The sequence below is a fragment of the Dasypus novemcinctus genome, chromosome 18 (assembly GCF_030445035.2).
Source record: "Dasypus novemcinctus isolate mDasNov1 chromosome 18, mDasNov1.1.hap2, whole genome shotgun sequence".
NCBI lineage: Eukaryota > Metazoa > Chordata > Mammalia > Cingulata > Dasypodidae > Dasypus > Dasypus novemcinctus.
In genome coordinates, this window is record NC_080690.1 from 7,906,051 (window position 1) to 7,926,022 (window position 19,972).

Here is a 19,972-nt window from a genome sequence, read left to right on the forward strand (position 1 = left end):
CAATTCATACTCACTGTCCCAAACTCAAGCCGGAATCTTAGCCCCCCATCCCCTTCAGTCTGGTTCTTTTCCTAACTTCCTGCCTTGGCAAATGGCACAACCATGGTTTACAGTTGCCCAAATCAGAAACCTGAGTGGCATCCTGGCTCCCTGGTCAGGTCCTCATTGCTCCTTCGGACACCCTTGGTACTAGAGTGGTAAGCAATGGGTACTAGGTCATGCCGACCAAAGAGGAGAGGGAATTTCAATGCATTCCTGGGAGACCCTGTTGTTGCATCTTCAGGCACATGCCCACCCACTGACCTGAGCCAGATGGGACACGGTGGGGCAGGAGCGGCATATTTCCGCCAAGCCTGCACGCAATGGGGGTGGGACAGTGTTTTCGTTTCTTTCCCGCTAATGTAAATACCATGCAAGGGGTTGGCTTAAACGGTGGGGCTTATGGGCTCACGGTGTCGAGGCTAGAGAAGTCTAAGTCAAGGCGTTGTCAAGGTGATGCTTTCTCTCTGAAGACTGGCATCTGGGGCTGGCTGCCAGTCATCCTTGGTCCCTTTCTTTCTGAGCATGTCTCTCCCTGGCTTAAAATCCTTCAAATGTTCCCCGCTGCCTATAGGATGGCCCAGTTCCTTCTCGTGACCCCCAAGCCCCTTAGGCTGTCACTCCTGCCCACCTCTGCGTTCTTGTCATGCCCACCTCAAAGGGCACCAGCCTGAGCCGCCCTTCTAAGCCCTCACTCGTGTCTTGCCCTCTGACTAGTGAGCGCCAATCAATTAGAGTTTTGAAATTAATCTCTAACCCCCATGAGCCATTTCTTTCTCCCCTGAGGCTGAAGGCACACCCCCCATGCCTTCCCACAATGCCCATACCCACAGTACCCGCCAGGCCAGTTCCTACCACAGTGCCTCCCCCACCTTTGGCTACTAATTTCCTTCTGTGTCTACTAGAAGATAAAGCCCCAAAGGACAGGCCCATGTTTCTTGTATCCCCAGGACCTTGCATCATGTCTGGCATACAGTAGGGGTTCATTAAATGCTCAAAAGGTGGATGATTCAGATACTGCCCATCACTGGTAGGAGAAGTACAACCTGGGAGAGTTGCTGAGTGTAAGTCAAGCAATTAATTACAACACCCGATAATTTTCCAACCTTTGCGTTGCAGGCACCTTTCTGGTCACAGTGACGGTGAGGAATGCCTTCTCAAACTTGAGTTTGGAAATCGGAAGCATCACGGTCTCAGGCAAGGAGCGTCTGCAAGGGGGCATGAAGACCCGTTATTGGGAGTCAGAGCCATTGCACCTACTCAGGAGCTAAGGAAGGACACTTCGGAACAGGGCTCTGAACACTTACTTTGTTCTGCAGAGATTAAACATTTTCTGGTTGCTCCAAGGAAGTAATGATGCATGCAGTAAAATATTCAACCACTGATAGAGAATTCTAAAATAGTTTGTATTAGTTAAAATGCTTTAGACTGCACGTGACAGAAAGCCCAAGGTGAGTGGCTTGAAGTTTAGGGCTTTATTAGCTCACATGGTGAGTTAGGAGTTAGGAAGTAAGTATTTCCAGGGTTAGTTAAGTGATTCAATGATGTCAGCAAGGACCCAGGCTCAGTCTGTCTTTCTGCTCTGCCATCCTCTGAGCTTTGGCTTTGTCCTTAATCTTACCTCTCATGGAATCAATGTGGCCGCCACAGTTCCAGGCATCACATGTCAACTCAGCACCATTCAACAGAAGAAGAGGGGGCGTTTCTTCCCATTTTTATTAGAGAGAAGTCTTTCCCAAGCACTCTTCCCTTCAGATACTATTAACCAGGGTAGGGCCACATGCCTGTGCCCCAGTTGCCAGGAACAATGGGAAAAATAGGTATCCAACATTTCCAGGCTCTGTGGGAGAAGGTGGGCTTTGGCAGCCAGGAGGAAGGGTTGGGTAATGGCTGTTGGGAAGGCGCCTTAGAGGCTGGCACAGAACTTCCAGTTCACCTTGAATGTGTTAGCCAGGATGCGTTGACTAGCAAGGAACGGAAATGCAGTTCAGTTTGGCTCAAGCCAAAAGGAAAATGTATCAGCTCAGAGAATGAAAAGTGCAAGAGTAGATCTTGCGGGCTTCAGGCACGGCTGGATCTGGTGATGCAGACCAGGTCGTCAGAAACCTGCCTCTCTCCATCCCTTGGTTTTGCGTTGCTTCATTCTAATGTTCTCTTTCCCAGCACTAGCAAGATGGCCCTGGACTTAGATCCTTAAAGCCAGAGGACCAAGAGCACCTCCTTCTTGACATTTCTCCCAGAAGTCCTGCAGCGCTTTCTCACTAGTCCAGGCTTGGTCCATGTGCCCTCTTGGACCAGCCGCTGAGGCCAGGGGGAAACGGTACTCAGTTTGGGCAGACCTGGGTCACGTGCCCACCTGGAGCATGATGTAGGGTCCATTTCACCCAAACCAGGACTGAGAGCAGAGGAGGTATCATTCCCCAAGGAAAATATCACCAATAGGCTCTGTTACCAAAAGAAGAAGGAACCGATCCCTGGATAGGGAAAGAAACAGACAGCAGAGGTCCAGACTTCTATCCACAACCTTCCTTTTCCCTGTAAAGAGTATGAGGCCCAGAGAGGTTAACTGACTTTGCAAAAGTCACTCAGCTAATTCATGGCAGGAAGGAGACAGCAACTATTTTGCTCGATTTCATTATCTAGGGTTATTGGGTGTTCTTCCTTCTTAAGGTTAAGAAAGTCTTCTCTGTCGGGCAGGTACACCCATCTGAGCTATGCTTTGTATAATTTTATGGACCTTAGAAGTTGTAATGGTGCAAATCAGAACTGGGCGAGAATTTTTTAAAAGTCAGTAGTACGCACATCTAAAATAAAATAGCATAGTCCTAAATTCCTATCGCAGTCGCCACCCTGTAATTAGACATGAATCATGGTAATGTTTTAACATCTTCTGAGCATATTAACTGAGTGTACGCTTTCCATTTTTTAACTTGATGTGCTTACGTTCTTGATAGATGGATAGTTGACAAAGCAATATTAAGGACAGCACAGCATTCAGTCTTCCTCGAGCCCTGAGACATGGGAATTGGTTTCAGCCCTTTTTATAGATGAGGAAAACGAGATTCAGGAAGAATAATTAGCCTGCCTGGCTCACATAGCTAATAGGAGACAGTACCAGGCTCTGAAACCCTGGGGTGCTGGAGCCAACTCCTTCTAGCTTGCCAGAGCTGCTTGTGCCTGTCACTTCCCAGCTCCACAGTCAACGAGGTCAGTTTGGTGGCTTGAAATCGGCCCTGGCAGGAGTGCCGACACCACAGAAATGAGCCGCCACCACAGATCAGGGCTCCCTCCACCCCCCCGGCTGATAGGCACCTACTAGCAGCACACGGCTGCATCTGTCTGACCCTGGATCTTGTGTTTTATCTGCATGGATAACTGCTTCTTTCTGAACTACCAAAGAGGTGTCTTCTTCCTTGTGTTGGATGTGACGGTGCCTGCTCTTGACTCATTTCTCTGTGACGCAAATGTTTACTTGGTTCCCCTAGAACATTTCCAAAGATGGACTGAGGGTCCCAGGTCACCGTGGGTTTGTCCCTCTGATTCTGTCCTTTAGCAACTTTATAAAACCACCAAAGATTAACATTCATTCTTACTGTGCTCACAGCTCCTTCCAGTCGCCAAGAACCACCTGAAATAAATGCCGAGGATGAGAAGGTGAGCACTTTTTTTTAAACGTTTAACCTCAGGAGAAAAAGGTGTCCAAGTCCTGCCTTAGTTGTTGTTTTTTTAAAGATTTTTTTTCAAAGATTTATTTTTTATTCATTTCTCTCCCCTTCCCCCAGTTGTCTGCTCTCTGTGTCCATTCGCTCTGTGGTCCTCTGTGACCGCTTCTATCCTTATCAGTGGCACCTGGAATCTGTGTTTCTTTTTGTTACGTCATCTTACTGTGTCAGCTCTCTGTGCGTGCGGCACCATTCCTGGGCAGGCTGCATTTTCCTATGCACTGGGTGGCTCTCCTTACGGGGTGCACTCCTTGCACGTGGGGCTCCCTATGCGGGGGACACCCCTGCGTGGCATGGCACTCCTTGAGTGCATCAGCACTGCGCATGGGCCAGCTCCACACGGGTCAAGGAGGCCCGGGGTTTGAACCACAGACCTCCCATGTGGTAGGCGGACACCCTATCCATTGGGCCAAGTCTGATTCCCTCTGCCTTAGTTTTTGAATTTTGGTTTGTCAGTGCTAACAGCCAGAGCACTAAGAATCACCAACATTTCTTGTTTGGAAAGAGACTCAAAAGGATTGAAACCAAAGCATGCTCTCTAACAATAACAAAATTATGTTAGAAATCAGCAATATTAAGCTATCTAGGGTATCTCAATATCTCTTAAATATCCTGAAAATTAAATTGCACACTTGTAAACAAAGAAAAAAAGAAGAAATCCAGGGGTCAGAGAAAAAAAATCAGAAGGGAATTAGAAACTATTTCAACCTAAATGATAATGAAAATATAAACTATTCAAATGTGTGGGATGTAACTATAGCAGTGCTCAGAGGGAAATTTATAGCTTTTAATGCTTATATTAGAAAACAGGCCAAGGTTCCTTTGTTTTTAGCAAGTTCATAGCAAAACTAAGGCTTCGACTCCTTGCTGTTGACTTTCATTCATGCATGTATTTATTCAATAGCAAAAACCTCCAGAACTTGGCACTGAGACTGGTGATAAACAGACGCCATCCCTGCCTTGATGAAGCAGGTGGGACCTTAGTGGGTGAGACTAACACAAAAATTAGCATACAATTAGGAACCATGGTGAGTGATAAGGGCTCTGACGAGAACCATAGGTGCAGTGATAGCAGTGCACACAGGGTGGGCCAGCAAATGTGGTCAGATGAGGCCTCGCAAGTGGTGCCATTTAAGTGGGGACCTGATCAGTCAGCCCTGCAGGATAGAGGACCAGGGGCTTTCTGGGTGCACAGGATGAGAAGGTCTGAGGCTGGAAGCAACCTGAGGTCAGCGTGGCTGGAGCGCAGTGAAGGGGAGGGAGGAGGACAGGAGCTGAGGCTTGAGGGGTGGACAGAGGCCAAGCACAAGAGACCTTTGGAGCCAAGCAGGGAGTTCGGCTTTTCTCCTCAGGCCGTTGGAGGCCTTTGGGGCTGGAGCTCCAGAGCAGCGTGGTGTTGTTCCAGGCCAAGCCTCCAGGCTGTAGCAAGAGCCGATGGCCTGAGCTGTGGAGCAGGTCCCACGGGAGTTCACTCCAGGCACAGAACAGGCTCTGTTCTGTTCACCTTCTCTGTCTCTGTTTCACCCACACCCTCTCTGTTCCTGCCTAGTGACCTCTTACCCCTCTTCCTCCAAGATTTTTCTGGTAGCCTGTCCTCGGGGGAAGCTTCCCCTGACTCCCACCGTCTGGTTTGTAACAGCTGAGAGCTTTTTCTGTGCCAGACATGTATTAAGCAGGTGACCAGATGTCTGTCCTTCCATCTGCAGCCACCCCAGCAGTAGATGCTATCAAACCGTCGGGGGAGCAGAAGCTCAGGAAGCTGAGAAACTGGCCCAAGGTCCCAGGGCTCATGAGACCTGCGTAGCCCCAGGCCTCCGTTCTTCCCTTCCGGCTCCTATTCTACCCTCTCACACCCCCCTGGGGTCCCCTCTATGGGCACAGTTATCGCCTTGTGTTTTAATTGTCTGTTTACTTCTCTGTCTTCCTTTCTAAACTTCAGGACTGGGCCGGGTCTCTTTCTTTCTGTAACTCTAGGCAGGGAGCCCAAGGTTGGCAGCAAAGGCCTGGCAGACCACAGCACGGAGTCCATGCTCGGGCTAAAGTGACTTAACCAGGAATTCTGAGCTCCCAAGACCACGTCCCGCGAGGGCAAGCCAGGGGGGTCAGACAGGGCCTCTTTCCACTCCACGCCTTACACTGTCACAACACCAGGCACAGAGGCTCTGGGGTGAAGGGTGGGCTGCCGAGAGCACCCTACAGTGCGAACGAGCTAATTGGGGGTAAGGGAGGGGAAACTCACTAGCTGCCTACCTTTTTCTGCAGATGGATGCAGGGGAAATCGAGGTGTACATTGAGCCGGGTCGATATGTGGATCCTTTCACAACAGTGACCCTGGGCTGGCCGGACAATGACCAGCAATTACGCTTCCAGTGGTCATGTGGTAGGTGACTTCAGAGTCCTTGAACTTGCCCTATCTCTCTAAGAACTGCTGGGCTTTTTGTTTTTTGTGTATTTATTTTTAAAAATAAATTGTCTTTTTTGTTAAAGATACATAAATCACAAAAAATATTGCATTAAAAAATAGAAGAGGTTCCCACATATCCTACTCCCCCTTCCCCCCCCCCACTCCTCCCACATCAACAACCTCTTTCATCGTTGTGGTCCTGTTCATTACATTCGGTGAAGACATTTTGGAGCACTGCTGCACCACATGGATTAGAGTTTACATTGTAGTTTACACTCTCCCCCAGTCCATTCAGTGGGTTATGGCAGGATATCTAATGTCCAGCATCTGTCCCTGCAATATCATTTAGGACAACTCCAAGTCCCAAAAATGCCCCCATATCTCATCTCTACTTCCTTTCCCTGCCCTCAGCAACTTTCCCCAGATCAATGCTACAGTTTCTTCCATTACTAGTCACAATAGTTCTATAATAAAATACCAGTAAGTTCACTCTAATCCATATTTTATCCTTCCATCCTGTGGACCCTGGGTTGTTGATGTCCACTCCATCTCTATATTGAGAGGGAGCTTAGATCCCACATGGTTGATGGATGTGATTATACTGATTGAAGTGGTAGGCACTCTTAGTTCCCTGGTGTGGTGGTTGACCATCTTCACCTACCTGTTAGCTGACCTGGGTAAGTCCAACAAACCAGAGAGTAGGGGTTCCAACTCTGCTGAGGCTCAGGGCCTAGCTGGCACATGGCCAGTCTAGAGATTGAAATCTCTTGGGTATACACCAACCCCAGCACCAACCACAGTTTCAGTAAAAGTGATAGGAGAGGGATGTGTAGAAAGGTCACATCTGAGTCCACTACATCACACTCAGGAACACAAATCCCCAGGTGGGGCCCACTGACAAGGCACTGAACTCCAGAGCCAACCGCCATGATCATATAACTTGTGTGTCTCCATAGCCCTCAGGAGCACCAGTACCTGGGATTGTATCTACTTTGCCTGTCTCTGGGATCCTGCTGAGGTGTGTGTAAGCACAACCCCTCTGATGACCTCCTGACTCTTTTTTGAAGGCTCTTAGCCATATAAACTCATTTGTCTTTACCATTTCCCCCTTTTATTCAAGGTCTCTTTCTAGTTGCATCACCTGTTAGTAATTGGTAGTAATCCCTCAGTGCCAGGGAGGCTCATCCCCAGGAGTCATGTCCCACACTAGGGGGAAGGTAATGCATTTACATGCTGAGTTTGGCTTAGAGAGTGGCCACATGTGAGCAACATGGAGGCTCTCAGGAGGTAACTATTAGGCACCCTGCAGCTCTAGGCCTAGTTCAAATTTCAGGTACACAGACCCATAAGCATAGTCATCAGTATCAGGAGCTCATCATTGAACCATCCTTCTTCACTGGTCTTTGCCCTTGCACTTGGGGCGATTGTTGCTGTTCCTTGGGGAATGTGGCAGAGCTCCCCTGGCTAGGAACTCGGCACTCCTTCAGTTGTCATTTGTAACTATAACTACTATGAAAATACCCAACATATATGCTATATACATGCCCTGGAGAACTCCCTCCCAACCATGTGCCCCCATCAATAATACCCCACAACAGTATTCTTCTCCTGCCACAGTTGAACCTCTCTGTGGTCCAAAACTTCTTCAAAAATGAAGCCTAATATATTGCCAAATTCAATTAATAGGAAAATGAAATAGTAGTGATAGGTTTAAAGATTAGAAAGAGAATACATACTAATTAACCTTCACAGGGTTTATGCCTCGTATAACTTGTATGTGCCGGAGATTGCAAATTCCATCAAAGGAGGTGGGGGAAGCAATGGCAAACCAAGGGGGATTTATTGGCTGTGGGAGTGGTTTGCCCTGAACAAAGGGATGCATCGCCTATAGAGAATTCAAAACCACTGAAACCAAACAGCAACAACAACAAAAAAAGACCCACAATGAACCCAACTAAAAGCCATTCTGCTCTTTGATTATCATCATGTACCAGCAATTCTAGAATACTCCTTCCTCTGGGGTGGGCCCTGCCTTTTAGCTCCACCCCTTTGGCATGCTACTGGGGAAAGAGTCTACAAGGGGAAGTGGGACCCATAAGCAGAGAATATCTTTCCATTTATTGAGGTCTTAATTTCTCTCAGAAATATTTTGTAGTTTTTGGTGTATAGATCTTTCACTCTTGTCAGATTTATCCTTATGTATTTTATATTTTTATGTTATTGTAAATGGCATTGTTTTTTATTTCAATTTTTTATGGTTTGTTGCTAATATATAGAGAAACTATTAGTTTAAAAAAAAAAGAAGGGGAAGTGGGGAAGGCATTTTCTGACAAACCAAGATGGTAGCACTGACACTCATTTTTCAGAAATGGGACATGTCATTTTTATAGGGATATGTCCTACACACACACACATAAACACACACACACTGACACATACTTTTAGAAATAAAATTAATTTCATTCTTTGATTTTGATTTTATCTTTCTTTTTCATTTAATAATATATCCTGGGGAGTGGAGTAGCTCAAGTTGTTGAATGCCTGCTTCCTGTGTATGAGGTCCTGGGTTCGAACCCCAGTACTTCCTAAAAACAAACAAACAGAAAAACCAACTCTCACTGAGGAGCAGATCTAGCTCATTGGTTGAGCGCCTGCTTTCCATGTATAAGATCCTGGGTTCAATCCCTGATAACTCCTAAAAAAAAAAAAAAAAAAAGGAAAGAAAATATCCTGTATATTTTAAATATCATGGTATGGTCTTTTGCAGCTTAATTTTGATAATGGCCGCACAGCAGACTCTCAAGTTGACATATGGTCATTCATTTACCAGTGCTCTGTTTGTGAACATTTAGGTCGTTTCAAATTTTTTCCACTTTTAAACAACACTGCAGTGAACATTCTTATGGTTCAACTTTGTGGTTTTTTGTTGTTGTTGTTGTTATTTCTTGTGGTTATTCAACATCTGTGCTTATTTTTCTAAATAAATTTCTAGTCGTATAAAATTGTAGGGCTTTTGATATTGATTGCCAAATGGTCAGGCCACCTCCTAAATAGTAGTTCTTGTTCTGCATTAGCAGAGGACACAAGTATAGCGTGTAGGCAGTTGAGCTGATGAGCCTGGCCCTCAGGCATGTCCTGGGATCAGAACTCGCGGAATGGATGGATAAAGCATCAATTAGCAGAAACAGAAAGTTATGGGGCTAATAACAAACATAGCAGCCTCCCAGATGGAGGGACAGCCTCCCAGGTCCCCCAGAGCAGACGCTAAAGGAGATGCAGCCGTGGACAGTCACAGCCACATGGCATGAGACCACAGCAGGGATGAGAGGCTGCCATGCACATGCTTCCGGGGTCTTTCCCCCTCCTGGCCCCCTCTCCAGCTAGTTGCCTGCCTGTTCCATTCACCAGGTGCAAGTACCCAGTGCAAAACAACCCTAGCAGGTGCTGCAGGTTTACTCTGAGCCTGGGTGAAGCATGGGTCGTTTTTCCAGAAGCACCCTTCAGCAGAACCATTCCTGCAACCTGCATATGAAAAAAAATTTTTTAATTAAAATCTATTTGGAGGCTGTTCTTTCAGCCAGGGAGGTGGGTCAAGCTCCGGGTCCCAGGGCTCCTGGTCCCCGGGTACATAACAGTGTGTGTCCATGCCCGGTTCTCAGGCCGCTGCTGGGCCCGCTGGAGCGACTGCATCCAGGGGCAGCTGCTCAGCACAGACCAGCGGGAGCTGGTGCTGCCGCCCTCCTGCCTGCCACCGCCGGGCTCTGCCATCACCCTGCGCCTGGCTGTGCGGAGAGGCTGGAAGCTGGAGAAGAGCGGGGAGCAGTGCCTCTACGTGTCCGCGCCCCTGGAACTCAGGCCTCGAGTCAGGTGGGGCACAAGCAGAACCCTCCGTCCAGTCACTCGACCAGCATTTACTGGGTGCCCACCTGGGGCTGGCCATGACTTAGGGGCTGGGGTGCGGGGGTCGGGGGGCGAAAGCAGACAGGGTCTCTGTTCTCATAGGGCTCCTTAACCGCAATTAGCAGTGATTCATGCAAATGAAGGAAAGGAGAGCGCACACTTCTGGAAGAACTGCCCGAGACTAGAGACCGGGAAGGCTTCTCCAGGAGCCAGGGCTTGAGCCGAGCTGTGAAGGGTGACAACGAACCAGCCAGCCAGGGAGGGGGTGCTGGGGAGGAAGCAGAGCAGGCGAAGGCAGGCAGCTCAGAATAAGATGCTAGGGGTGGCTGCTGCGTGCAGAGGGTGGTAAGGTAAGGCTGAGGAACAGGCAGGAAGAGTCCAAGGTTGTCTTCTCCCTCAAAGCTGTCCAGGGGCCTCCGGGAGGGAGGGACATGCTCACCTGTGCTTTTGGTTTTTTTGTTTTGTTTTTTAAAGATTTATTTTACTTATTTATTTCTCTCCCCTTCCCCTCCCCCACCCCCAGTTGTCTGCTCTCTGTGTCCATTCACTGGGTGTTCTTCTGTGACCACTTCTACCCTTATCAGCGCACCGGGAATCTGTGTTTCCTTTTGTTCTGTCATCTTGTTGTGTCAGCTCTCCGTGTGTGCAGCGCCATTCCTGGGCAGGCTGCGCTTTCTTTCGTGCTGGGCAGCTCTCCTTATGGGGCGCACTCTTTGTGCGTGGGGCTCCCCTACGCGCACTCCTTGCGTGCATCAGCACCGCGCATGGGCCAGCTCCACACGGGTCAAGGAGGTCCAGGGTTTGAACCTTGGACCTCCCGCATGGTAGACAGACGCCCTATCCATTGGGCCAAGTCCACTTCCCTCGCCTGTGCTTTGAAAAGCTCTGGTTCTGGATGGAGAAGGCCCAGAGGAGGGCAAGGAAGGACGGAGAGAGAGCTCTCGGGCAGGAGGCAAGGAGAGAGCTCAGGATGGCTTGGTCTCTTGGCTGGGCCCTTGCAGGAAGCCGATGGCCCAGAGTGGAAACTGAGGGAGCTGGACGAAGGTTCTAGTTACAGAGGGATGGGCAGGGATGAAGGAGGGAGCCAGAGGCGGCAAAGCAGGACCACCACCAGGGAAGGCGGGCAGGGCACGGGGAGGGGGAGGCATCCCAGGACCTTGACCTAGGCTAGCCCCTCAGATAAGGAGCAGGAACGCGGCGACGCTCTCCGCCAGTCCCTTGCTGGTGCTTCCCGTTGGCTGACCCCAACCAGAAGCCAGAGAGTGCGGGGGTTCGGGTGAGGTGCTCTCTAGAGGTCACAGAGCCTGAAAGGGTTGGTGTCAGTGGTTCTGCAGGAACAGATGGTGTGCATCCAGCACGCCTGCAGTAGGATAGACACGAAGAGCCACTGCCAAGGTAAAACAGAAAGGGCCTGGTGACGGACTGGATACACAGTAGATGCCAAAGGGGGAAGTGGGGTGTTTTTGAGAAGGCTCAGGATTTGAATCAAGACGCATGGGTCATGTTCATTGGCCCCCTAGGAGTGTGCGATCAGGCGCAGGCCCCATCAGCCCCTTGGTCATGTGGGGATTACAGTACAGCACTCACAGGTGGCGTCGGCTAACACAACAACTGGCAAGGCTGATAGTAGTGGGAGTCGTTTAAAAAGCCAGAGCATTGGTTATCAAAACTGGAAAGAACTTACCAGGAAGAAACAGTCCGGTCTTATCCCCTCACCTTGCAGGTGAGAAACTGGGGCTCAGAGAAGTTAAGTCCCTTACAGCAGGTGAACCCACATAAGTGGCAGGGCCGGAATTCGAACCCAGGTTTCCCATCTCGGCCTGGCGTACCTCCTCGTCGTTAGCCTGCGCGGTGGACGGAGGTGGGGAGTCAGCCAGGCCAGGAATCTTCTTCCCGAGCAAGGCTGTGTCTCCCATCAGCTGCGAGGAGAACTGCGGGCCCCTGAACTCCGGCGACGACGTGAGGCTCAATGTCACCATGGACCACGACCCCTCGGCAGTCGTGTTCGACTGGTATTTAGACGACACCTCGCCGGAAAGGGTGAGGACATGGGCACCTACTCAAAAACAGAGAGCCCCCCCCACTCCGGCTGCCCGGCCCCGCGCAGGGCATTGCGGGTGCCCGGTCCTGCGCCGGGGGTGGGCCAGCTCCCCGCAGAGCTCACGGAGCGGGAGGCGAGATGGGCACACCCCAGACACGACCGAGACACCGCGACAGGTGCTGCTGGCGCCCGGCCGCCCACACCTGCCGAGGGGTGGTCCCTGGGCGGAGCCACGCAGGCACCCAGCAGCCACCCCGGGCCCTGAGTGAGACCCCCCTGGAGGACTGCACGTGCCCGTGCTCCCCGTGGGCTCAGGCTGCTTCTCCGCCCCGCTCTGAGCCCAGCTCCCCCGCAGGTGTCCCCAGTGCCCTCTCTGTGAGGGAGCTGCCCCGAGCCCCTCTCTGGCTCTGCTTCCAGGGCCCCCAACCCAGACGAGCATCCCAGCAGGGCAGGGGACGGGAGCCTGGGCTGAAATCAGGCAGGTGCTGCCGGAGTCAGAGAGTCACCTGGAAGCTTCCCCGGGGACCACAGTCCCTCCTTGCTGAGGCCACCGCGGCCCCCGGACCCTGGGGGGGTCGCTCTCTTTCAGGCCGAGCCCCTCCCAGCGGCCTGCGGGCTCAGAGGGTTCCGGCCGCGGGCTCTGACCCTCCTTCTGAGCAACGCCTCCACGCTGCTGCTGCGCGGCTCTGTGCTGCAGGCCTGGGGAGGCCGCCCCCGAATCCGAGCCACAGGTGCGAGGGCCCCCCTTGACTCCCCCTTAGCAGCAGGAAGCGCCAGAATGTGGGCATTCAGGGACCCATGGGGTCACGGCGCAGGCACAGGTGGGAGGCCTGGTTTTGAGTCCCACCACTCCCACTTTCCACCTGGGTGAGGGTAGGGAGGCGTTTAATCCCATTGTGCCTCAGTTTCCTCACACGTAAACTGGGGATAACAAAAACACCTGCCTTGTTCTTATTCTGAAGGCGGGATGAGCTACAATCCGCAGTGCGAGCAGCTCATTCTGGGGTCGTGCCAGGATGATTCAGAGCTTCTCATTTCAAACAAACCCAGCATGGGAAATGGCAGATTCTCCAAAAGATCAATAATGGGGGCCCTTGCTCATTCTAGAAAGAGTCCCTTTTAAGCCGTATTTCTCAGAGTGGCCCCTAGACCGCCTACGCCAGGAGAACCTAGGGTATGAATTGAAAACTCACACTCTCAGGTCCACCACCAAATCTTCCAAACTGAGTTGAGGCCCAGGAATTAATTTTAGCTGGTTAAAATTCTCTTCAGGCCCAGCTCTTCCAAGGCACATAGCCTTTGTGAAAAACAAATCATATCAGGGTGCTGTGGCACTTTGTCACAAGTGGCCATCCACGTGCTGTGGGGTCCTGGAAAGGGCACAGGGCCTTGGTATGGGATCGGCCTGTTCCCAGGCCCTGGCTCTGACCCTCCCTAGTTCCGCGATCTTGAATAAGACATTTATCCCCGGTATACTTACTCCAGAGGAAGGACCTATCAGCCTGTTTTATAGGCGATGAATTGATTCTCAAAGAGGTGAAGTCCAAGGTCACATGGCTAGTCAATGGCCAAGGGATTCAGCTCAGGTCTTCCTGGTTCTGTTTCTCTATCTCTACCCAATTTCTCAAAGTGAGACCCTGGGAGCCCCTGCCTGGGGTTGGGGACAGGGGGCTTCTTAGATATGCAGATTTCTAGGCCCGGGAGTCTGCAGAGGGAGTCGGAGGTTCTGGGCTGGGGGGAGATTTAACCAGCGCTGTCCTGCCCCCCCCAGCCCTGGCCGGGCACGCCTATGGGGAGGACACCTACGTGCTCAGCTGGGGGCCCCCTCCTGTGGGGCCAGCCTGCGCCATCGCCCCACCGGAGGGCACGGTCCTGACGAGCTTCGCCGTCCTCTGCAACGCCTCCGGGGCCCCGGGTCCGCTGGACTACTGCTTCTGTCTGGAATCAGGTATCGGCCAGCGGCCGGGCTCCCCCGTGGGTCCTAGAACAGGGGTCCGGGGCTCTCTGGGAACTGCAGAGTGTGCTCCAGGTGAGAGGGAGGTTTGCAGGATGAGGCCTCCCTCAACCTTCCCCCAGCCCCAGGGACACTGACCCTGCCTCGCTGGCTACACCAAGGGACATGAGAACGGGCCCCGTCAGCACCTCCACCACGGAGGCCCGAAGGTCAGACGGTGAGGACACCCACAATCCGCACCCCACCCCCAACACCCACACACTCAGAGAGGCCACGGCCCCTCGGAAGCCGGAGCTAATGGGAAGGCAGAGGTGGACCTGGCCCACAGAACTGGCAATCATTTTCTCAATGTTGCTTTGCCAATGGCACTAGGAACGGGCAGTGGCACAAACAAGCTGAGCCGAAAGGAGAAGCTTTCTACAAAGGTTTACAGGTGATGGGCTAAAGAAGGCCCCATCCACGGTACAGCATGCCCTGCACGGGTGCCCTCCCATTGCCATAGCAGCACACAGCCCAGCACGGCAGTGAGGGAGGAGAGAGGGGCAGCCCCCTTCCAGCTCTGCCCCCACCTGGAGGCGGTTGTGTTGGAGGCTCATCTGAGCCCTCATTTCCTCCCTGTAGGTGCTGGCATTTGTGGCCCCTCACTTGACCCCAGTTGGAACTCTCCTTGAAATCTAGGCCCCGGGAGTGTTGCATAAACTGCATCTAGCACCATAATGACAAAATGCCCACTTGGCTAAGGGAAGGTGGATGGAAACTCTTCTCAGACCCCAGTGACGGTAGTTCTCATGGGGTGGCCTGTGGGATAGAGGAGGAAATCGCCAGATTGGTAAGAGGGGCTGTGACAGGTGCAAACCTGGAGAAGAAAAATTCAAACCAAGGTCAGATTTCACTGCACACCTGCTTCCCCCTAAGTGGAGAGGCTGAGTGTGACTCCACTTCTGATCGGTCTTTCCCTTTTAGCACTTCCCCTGCCTCATGCAGGTGAGCAAGAAGGCAGGGAAGTTGCAACCATATAAAAATGGGTTCAATTGCAACTCAATGACTTCATGACTATCTTCACTCTGCATAACTGATTAGTGATTCTGATAATAGGTGGGCCAAAGTATACAAAGTATATTCATTCATTCATTCATTTTTACAAATATGTGCTGGATGCCAGGCACTGTTCTAGGTGCTGACTATAAAGTAAGAATGAAATAGATGAATTTCCCATTCTCACTGGCAGAGAAAGATAGGGTAAAAAAGGATATGTGCCCAGGGGTGCCATTTTAGATAGAGCTGCCAGGAAAAGTGACATTCGAGCCTGGTATGTTTATTGATGCTTTTCTTATTTGAGTTTGAATTTTTATTTATTTATTTATTAGAAAAGTTGTAGGTTTACAGAAAAATCATGCATAAAATACAACATTCCCATATACCACACTATTATTAACATCTTGCTTTAGTGTAATACATTTGTTACAATGGATGAAAAACATTTTTATAATTGTGTTATTAACTATAGTCCATGTTTTATATCAGGGTTCACTATTGTACAGTCCTGTGGGTTTTTTGTGTTTTTAAAAATTTATTCTAGTTACATATAAACAATGTAAAATTTCCCCTTTTAGCCACTTTCAAATGAATAACTCAGTGTGGTTAATGTTCACAAAGGGCTACCACCACCACCACCCAGCACCAAAACGTTTCCATCAACCCAAACAGAAAGCCTGTGTCATTTAAGCATCAGCTCCACGTTCCCTACCCCCAGCCTGGCCCCTGTAACCTATGTTCTAGTTTCTGACTCTCTGAGTTTACCTCTTCCAATTGGTTCATATTAGTGCGCTCATGCACAATTTGGCCTCTTGTGTCTGACTTCTCTCTCAACATGGTGTCTTCAAGGTGCACCCACGTTGTCACATGTATCAGAACTTCATTCCTTTTTATGACTGAATAATAATAATATTTAATATCTATCATTCATTAGTTGATGGACACTTGGGTGGCTTCCATCTTTTGGCAATTGTGAATAACGCTGCAGTGAACACCAGTGTGAAAATATCTGCTTGAGTCCCTGCTTTCAATTCTTTCAATATGATTGCGGGGTCCTATGGCAATTCTATATTCCACTTTCTGAGGAAGCACCAGACTGTCTTCCACAGTGGCTGCACTGTTTTACATTCCCACCAACAGCGAATGAGTGTTCCTATTTTACCACCTTCTCTCCAACACTTGTAATTTTCCACTTTTAAATAGGAGTCGTTCTAGGTGAGGAAATGGTGTCTCATTATGGTTTTGATTGGCATTTCCCTAATGGAGCATCTTTTCCTGTGCATTTGCATATATTCCTTGGAGAAATGTCTATTTAAGTCCTTTGCCCATTTTAAAAATTGGGTTGTTTATGCTTTTGTTGTTGATTTGTAGGATTTTTAAATACATTTCTGGATATTAGATATGTGGTTTCCAATATTTTCTACATTGTGTAGGTTATCTTTTTACTTTCAAAATAAAGTCCTTTGAGGGACAAACGTTTTTAATTTCTTTTTCTTTCCTATCTGGTTGTGTCATCATCTTTTTGGTGCATCACTTTGCCCCTGTGCCATTCCACGCCCTGCAGGGACCTGCACCTCTATCATGCAGGTCTGGAACGCTTTTTTCTTTTTTTTACCAGGAGGTCCTGGGGATTGAAGCTGGGTCCTCTATATGGTAAATGGGAGCTAAATTGCTTGAGCCATAGCCGCTTCCAAAAGTTTTTAATTTTGATGAGGTCCCATTTATCCTTTTTTTTTTTTTCATTTGTTGCTTGTGCTTTGGGTGTAAAGTCTAAGAAACTATTGCCTAACACAAGGTCCTGGAGATGCTTCCCAGTGTTTTCTTCTAGGAGTTTGATAGTCCTGGTTCTTACATTTAGGTCTTTGATCCATTTTGAGTTGGTTTGCATATACGGTGAGAGGTAGGGCTCCATCTTCATTCTTTTGCATATGGACGCAAGCCTGGATATATTTTGAGCTACATTTAAGATAAATTTTTGCAATTTGGTTTACCACCTTGAATTTTTTTTTTTTTAAACCATACATTGGATATTTTTTCTGTACCTTTTCGTGGATTTTAGTAAAATTATTCCAAAGTCACAGCAGGACTTAGAGAACACACAAGTCCGTTTATGTAGCTGGATTTTCCCTGCAAGTATGGAACCCTGAGTGCTTACTGGACCTTCCTGAGGTATGGCTTTTGTGTTCTTGTCATCTTTGGCAGGTTTGCAGTCTTCCTGGGACTTGGAGGTGCCCCCAATTGCTCATTTTCCTTTTTCCTAGGCTCCTGTCTACACTGTGGCCCTGAACCAGCCCTCCCGTCAGTGTATCTGCCCCTTGGGAAAGCAAGCAATGACTTTGTGCAGACAGTGACCATTTCTGTCACCAGTCATGCAGGCGGCAGACAGCAGACCCACACAGAGGTGAAGGTGGGTGGTGGCAGTGCCTCTTGCTTCTATTTTTATTTCTCAAATTGTATTGTGGGAACTTATATACAACATAACATTTTCCATTTTAATTACTTTCAAGTATGTAATTTAATGGTATTAATTATATTTACAGTGCTGTGGTTCCATCACCACTATCTGTGGTTTCCCAATGGAAACTCTGCCCACATTAGATGTTAACTCCCCATTCTCCACCAGACCCCCAGCCATTGCTTCTTTGCTGAGAAAACTTCTTGATAGGTCTGCCCTCAGCAAGAAGGTGGCTCATTGAAGGCAGCCAAGGGCATGGCCAGCTGAGTCATTGGCTCATTCATACATTCCTTCAGCAAATATAGAAAGAGCATCTGCTAAGTGCCAGGCCCTGGGGCCATGGAAAAAAACAGTCATGATCCCCACCTTTGTGGATCTTATGACTTAGTGGCCAGAATAGGGATTGGCTCCTGGGACATAGGGTGGGAGCAAGGGTGGGAAACCTGAGGGGCAGAAGGGCCTGAGGATGTTAGGCTAACGCCTTCAGAGAGTCCTGAAGAAGGAACCCAGGAAACAAGAGCAGCCAACAAGACTACAAGGCAGAAAGAAGCCTAAATAAAATCCTTAGGGAAGCCAATGTGGCTCAAGCAATTGGGCTCCTGTCTACCATTTGGGAGGTCCTGGGTGCCATTCCCAGGGCCTCTTGGTGAAGGCAAGCTGGCCCGCGCTGCGGTGAGCTGGCCCATGCCATGAGCTGAGGCAACAAGATGACACAACAACAACAAAAATCCCTAGACGATTTCAAGGGTCAGAATCCAAGTGTAGTTGGCAGGGATTGAGAGCACAATTGGGAGAGCAGTGAGGGGAAAGGCGATGGCTTGCCCAAGGCTTGTTTTTGGTGGCTCTTAGCTGCCTGGTGCCAGTGGGCCCCAGAGGGCCCTGGAGACCCCATGCCAGGCACAAAGGCTCCCACGCCTGCTCTGTGTCCCCATACATTGACCTGTGATACCAAGTGCCAGGTTCTTGGACAGGAACAGGAGAATTGAGGTCTTCCGCTGCACTGAGCATATTTCTGGTTTCCCTTTTAGGTGGGACTCGGAGCTGCAAATGTTGAGGATGTGCCTTTCCAGGCTTTGGTGTCAGAGAAAATCAAGGCAGCTCTGGAAGGCGAGCATGGCCCTGAGCGTGTTGTCCAGCTGGCCAAGTCCGTGTCCTCCCAGCTGAATTGGGAGTGCCATGGGGAGGGCTCCAGGCAGCTGCTGAGAATGGACACCAGGAAGCAGGTGCTGGAGATGGGCTCCCAGGATACCCTTCCACTGGGGTAGCCGGGGCCTGCACACGGCCATGTGGGGTGGGGAGCAGGGTTCATTCGTTGGTGGAGAAGTCTGGGGTGTCTTCCAAGCTGCTGACACCACCTGCCTCTCCTGGTCCTTTTGGTGAGTTCCAGAAAGTGAAGAAAATGCCTGCCTAGTCAAATTACGTGCTTTTCCCATTCCCTCTCGTGGTGTCACAGACTTCTGGTTAAAGGTGAGGAAACTGAGGCCCAGAGGAAAAAAGTGACTTGGCCTAGATCATAGGGTTAATGATTTGGGTTTGGACCTTGGATGGAGTCCCAGCTCTGACATATACCATCTGTAGTGCCACAAATGGGTAAATTAATCTCTCTAAGCCTCAGTTTCCCCATTTGGAAAATGGGGGGCAATAATACATCAGTGGTAATATAGTTCGAATTATATGGAATTGCTGGCATTTAACTAGTCCTGACACAAAAATGTCCCTTTCACATGTTTCAGCCTAATAATGTTAGCTACTACTGAAGACTATATGGATTACTTCCACTCCCCTTGTGAATGTGTGCGTGCACACACGCCTACGGGGCACGCAGAGAAGGAGGCGGCTCTGAAGGGTTTGCATACAAGTGCTTGGCATTTGCAGGACACATGATAGTACTTAACACAAAAAGCCCTGGTTGTCGTCCACATTTCCTATAAAAGTTCCAGCATTCATTGAGCTCCTGCTATGTGCTGCCAGGCCCTGAATTAGGGCTTCGTGTTTGTGCAATCCCCATTACTCTACGTCAACGGTGAGCTCCCCAGGCAACAGATGAGAAAACAGAGGGAAGAAAATTGTAGCAGCTTGCCTGGTGCACAGGTCTCGGAAGTGGTGGAGGCAGGTTCAAGCCCAGGAGTGGCTCCACTTCCCCACCCCCAGCGCTCCCAGCCCTCTCACCCCAGACCTCTCCTCCCCCTTTATACACACTCACACACACTCACAATGCTCACACATACACACGGTCACACACACATTCATGAAATCACACACACTTGTACACTCATGCACTCGGAGCACAGTCACACAAAGAGGGGGAGCACTCCATAGAGCAGCCCCTGGAGCAGGGAAGAGGGTGGAGAGAAGCGGCCAGCAGACTACCCCGCTGGCTTCGTTTCCTTCCAGCACCTTCAGAGAAGAGTGTCCTAACCCT

General features: G+C 49.8%; 1 protein-coding gene across 1 annotated transcript in view; it reads left to right on the top strand.

Annotated features, from left to right (window-relative positions):
* Positions 1–19,972, top strand: part of PKD1L3 (polycystin 1 like 3, transient receptor potential channel interacting) — a 106,539-nt gene that overhangs the window by 24,746 nt on the left and 61,821 nt on the right. The window contains exons 8-16 of the mRNA XM_071209523.1: positions 1,159–1,236; positions 3,644–3,693; positions 6,024–6,141; positions 9,825–10,032; positions 11,985–12,105; positions 12,696–12,837; positions 13,878–14,054; positions 17,357–17,502; positions 18,579–18,773. Coding sequence (XP_071065624.1) covers positions 1,159–1,236; positions 3,644–3,693; positions 6,024–6,141; positions 9,825–10,032; positions 11,985–12,105; positions 12,696–12,837; positions 13,878–14,054; positions 17,357–17,502; positions 18,579–18,773 — 1,235 coding nt within the window. The remainder of the gene's footprint in view (positions 1–1,158; positions 1,237–3,643; positions 3,694–6,023; positions 6,142–9,824; positions 10,033–11,984; positions 12,106–12,695; positions 12,838–13,877; positions 14,055–17,356; positions 17,503–18,578; positions 18,774–19,972) is intronic.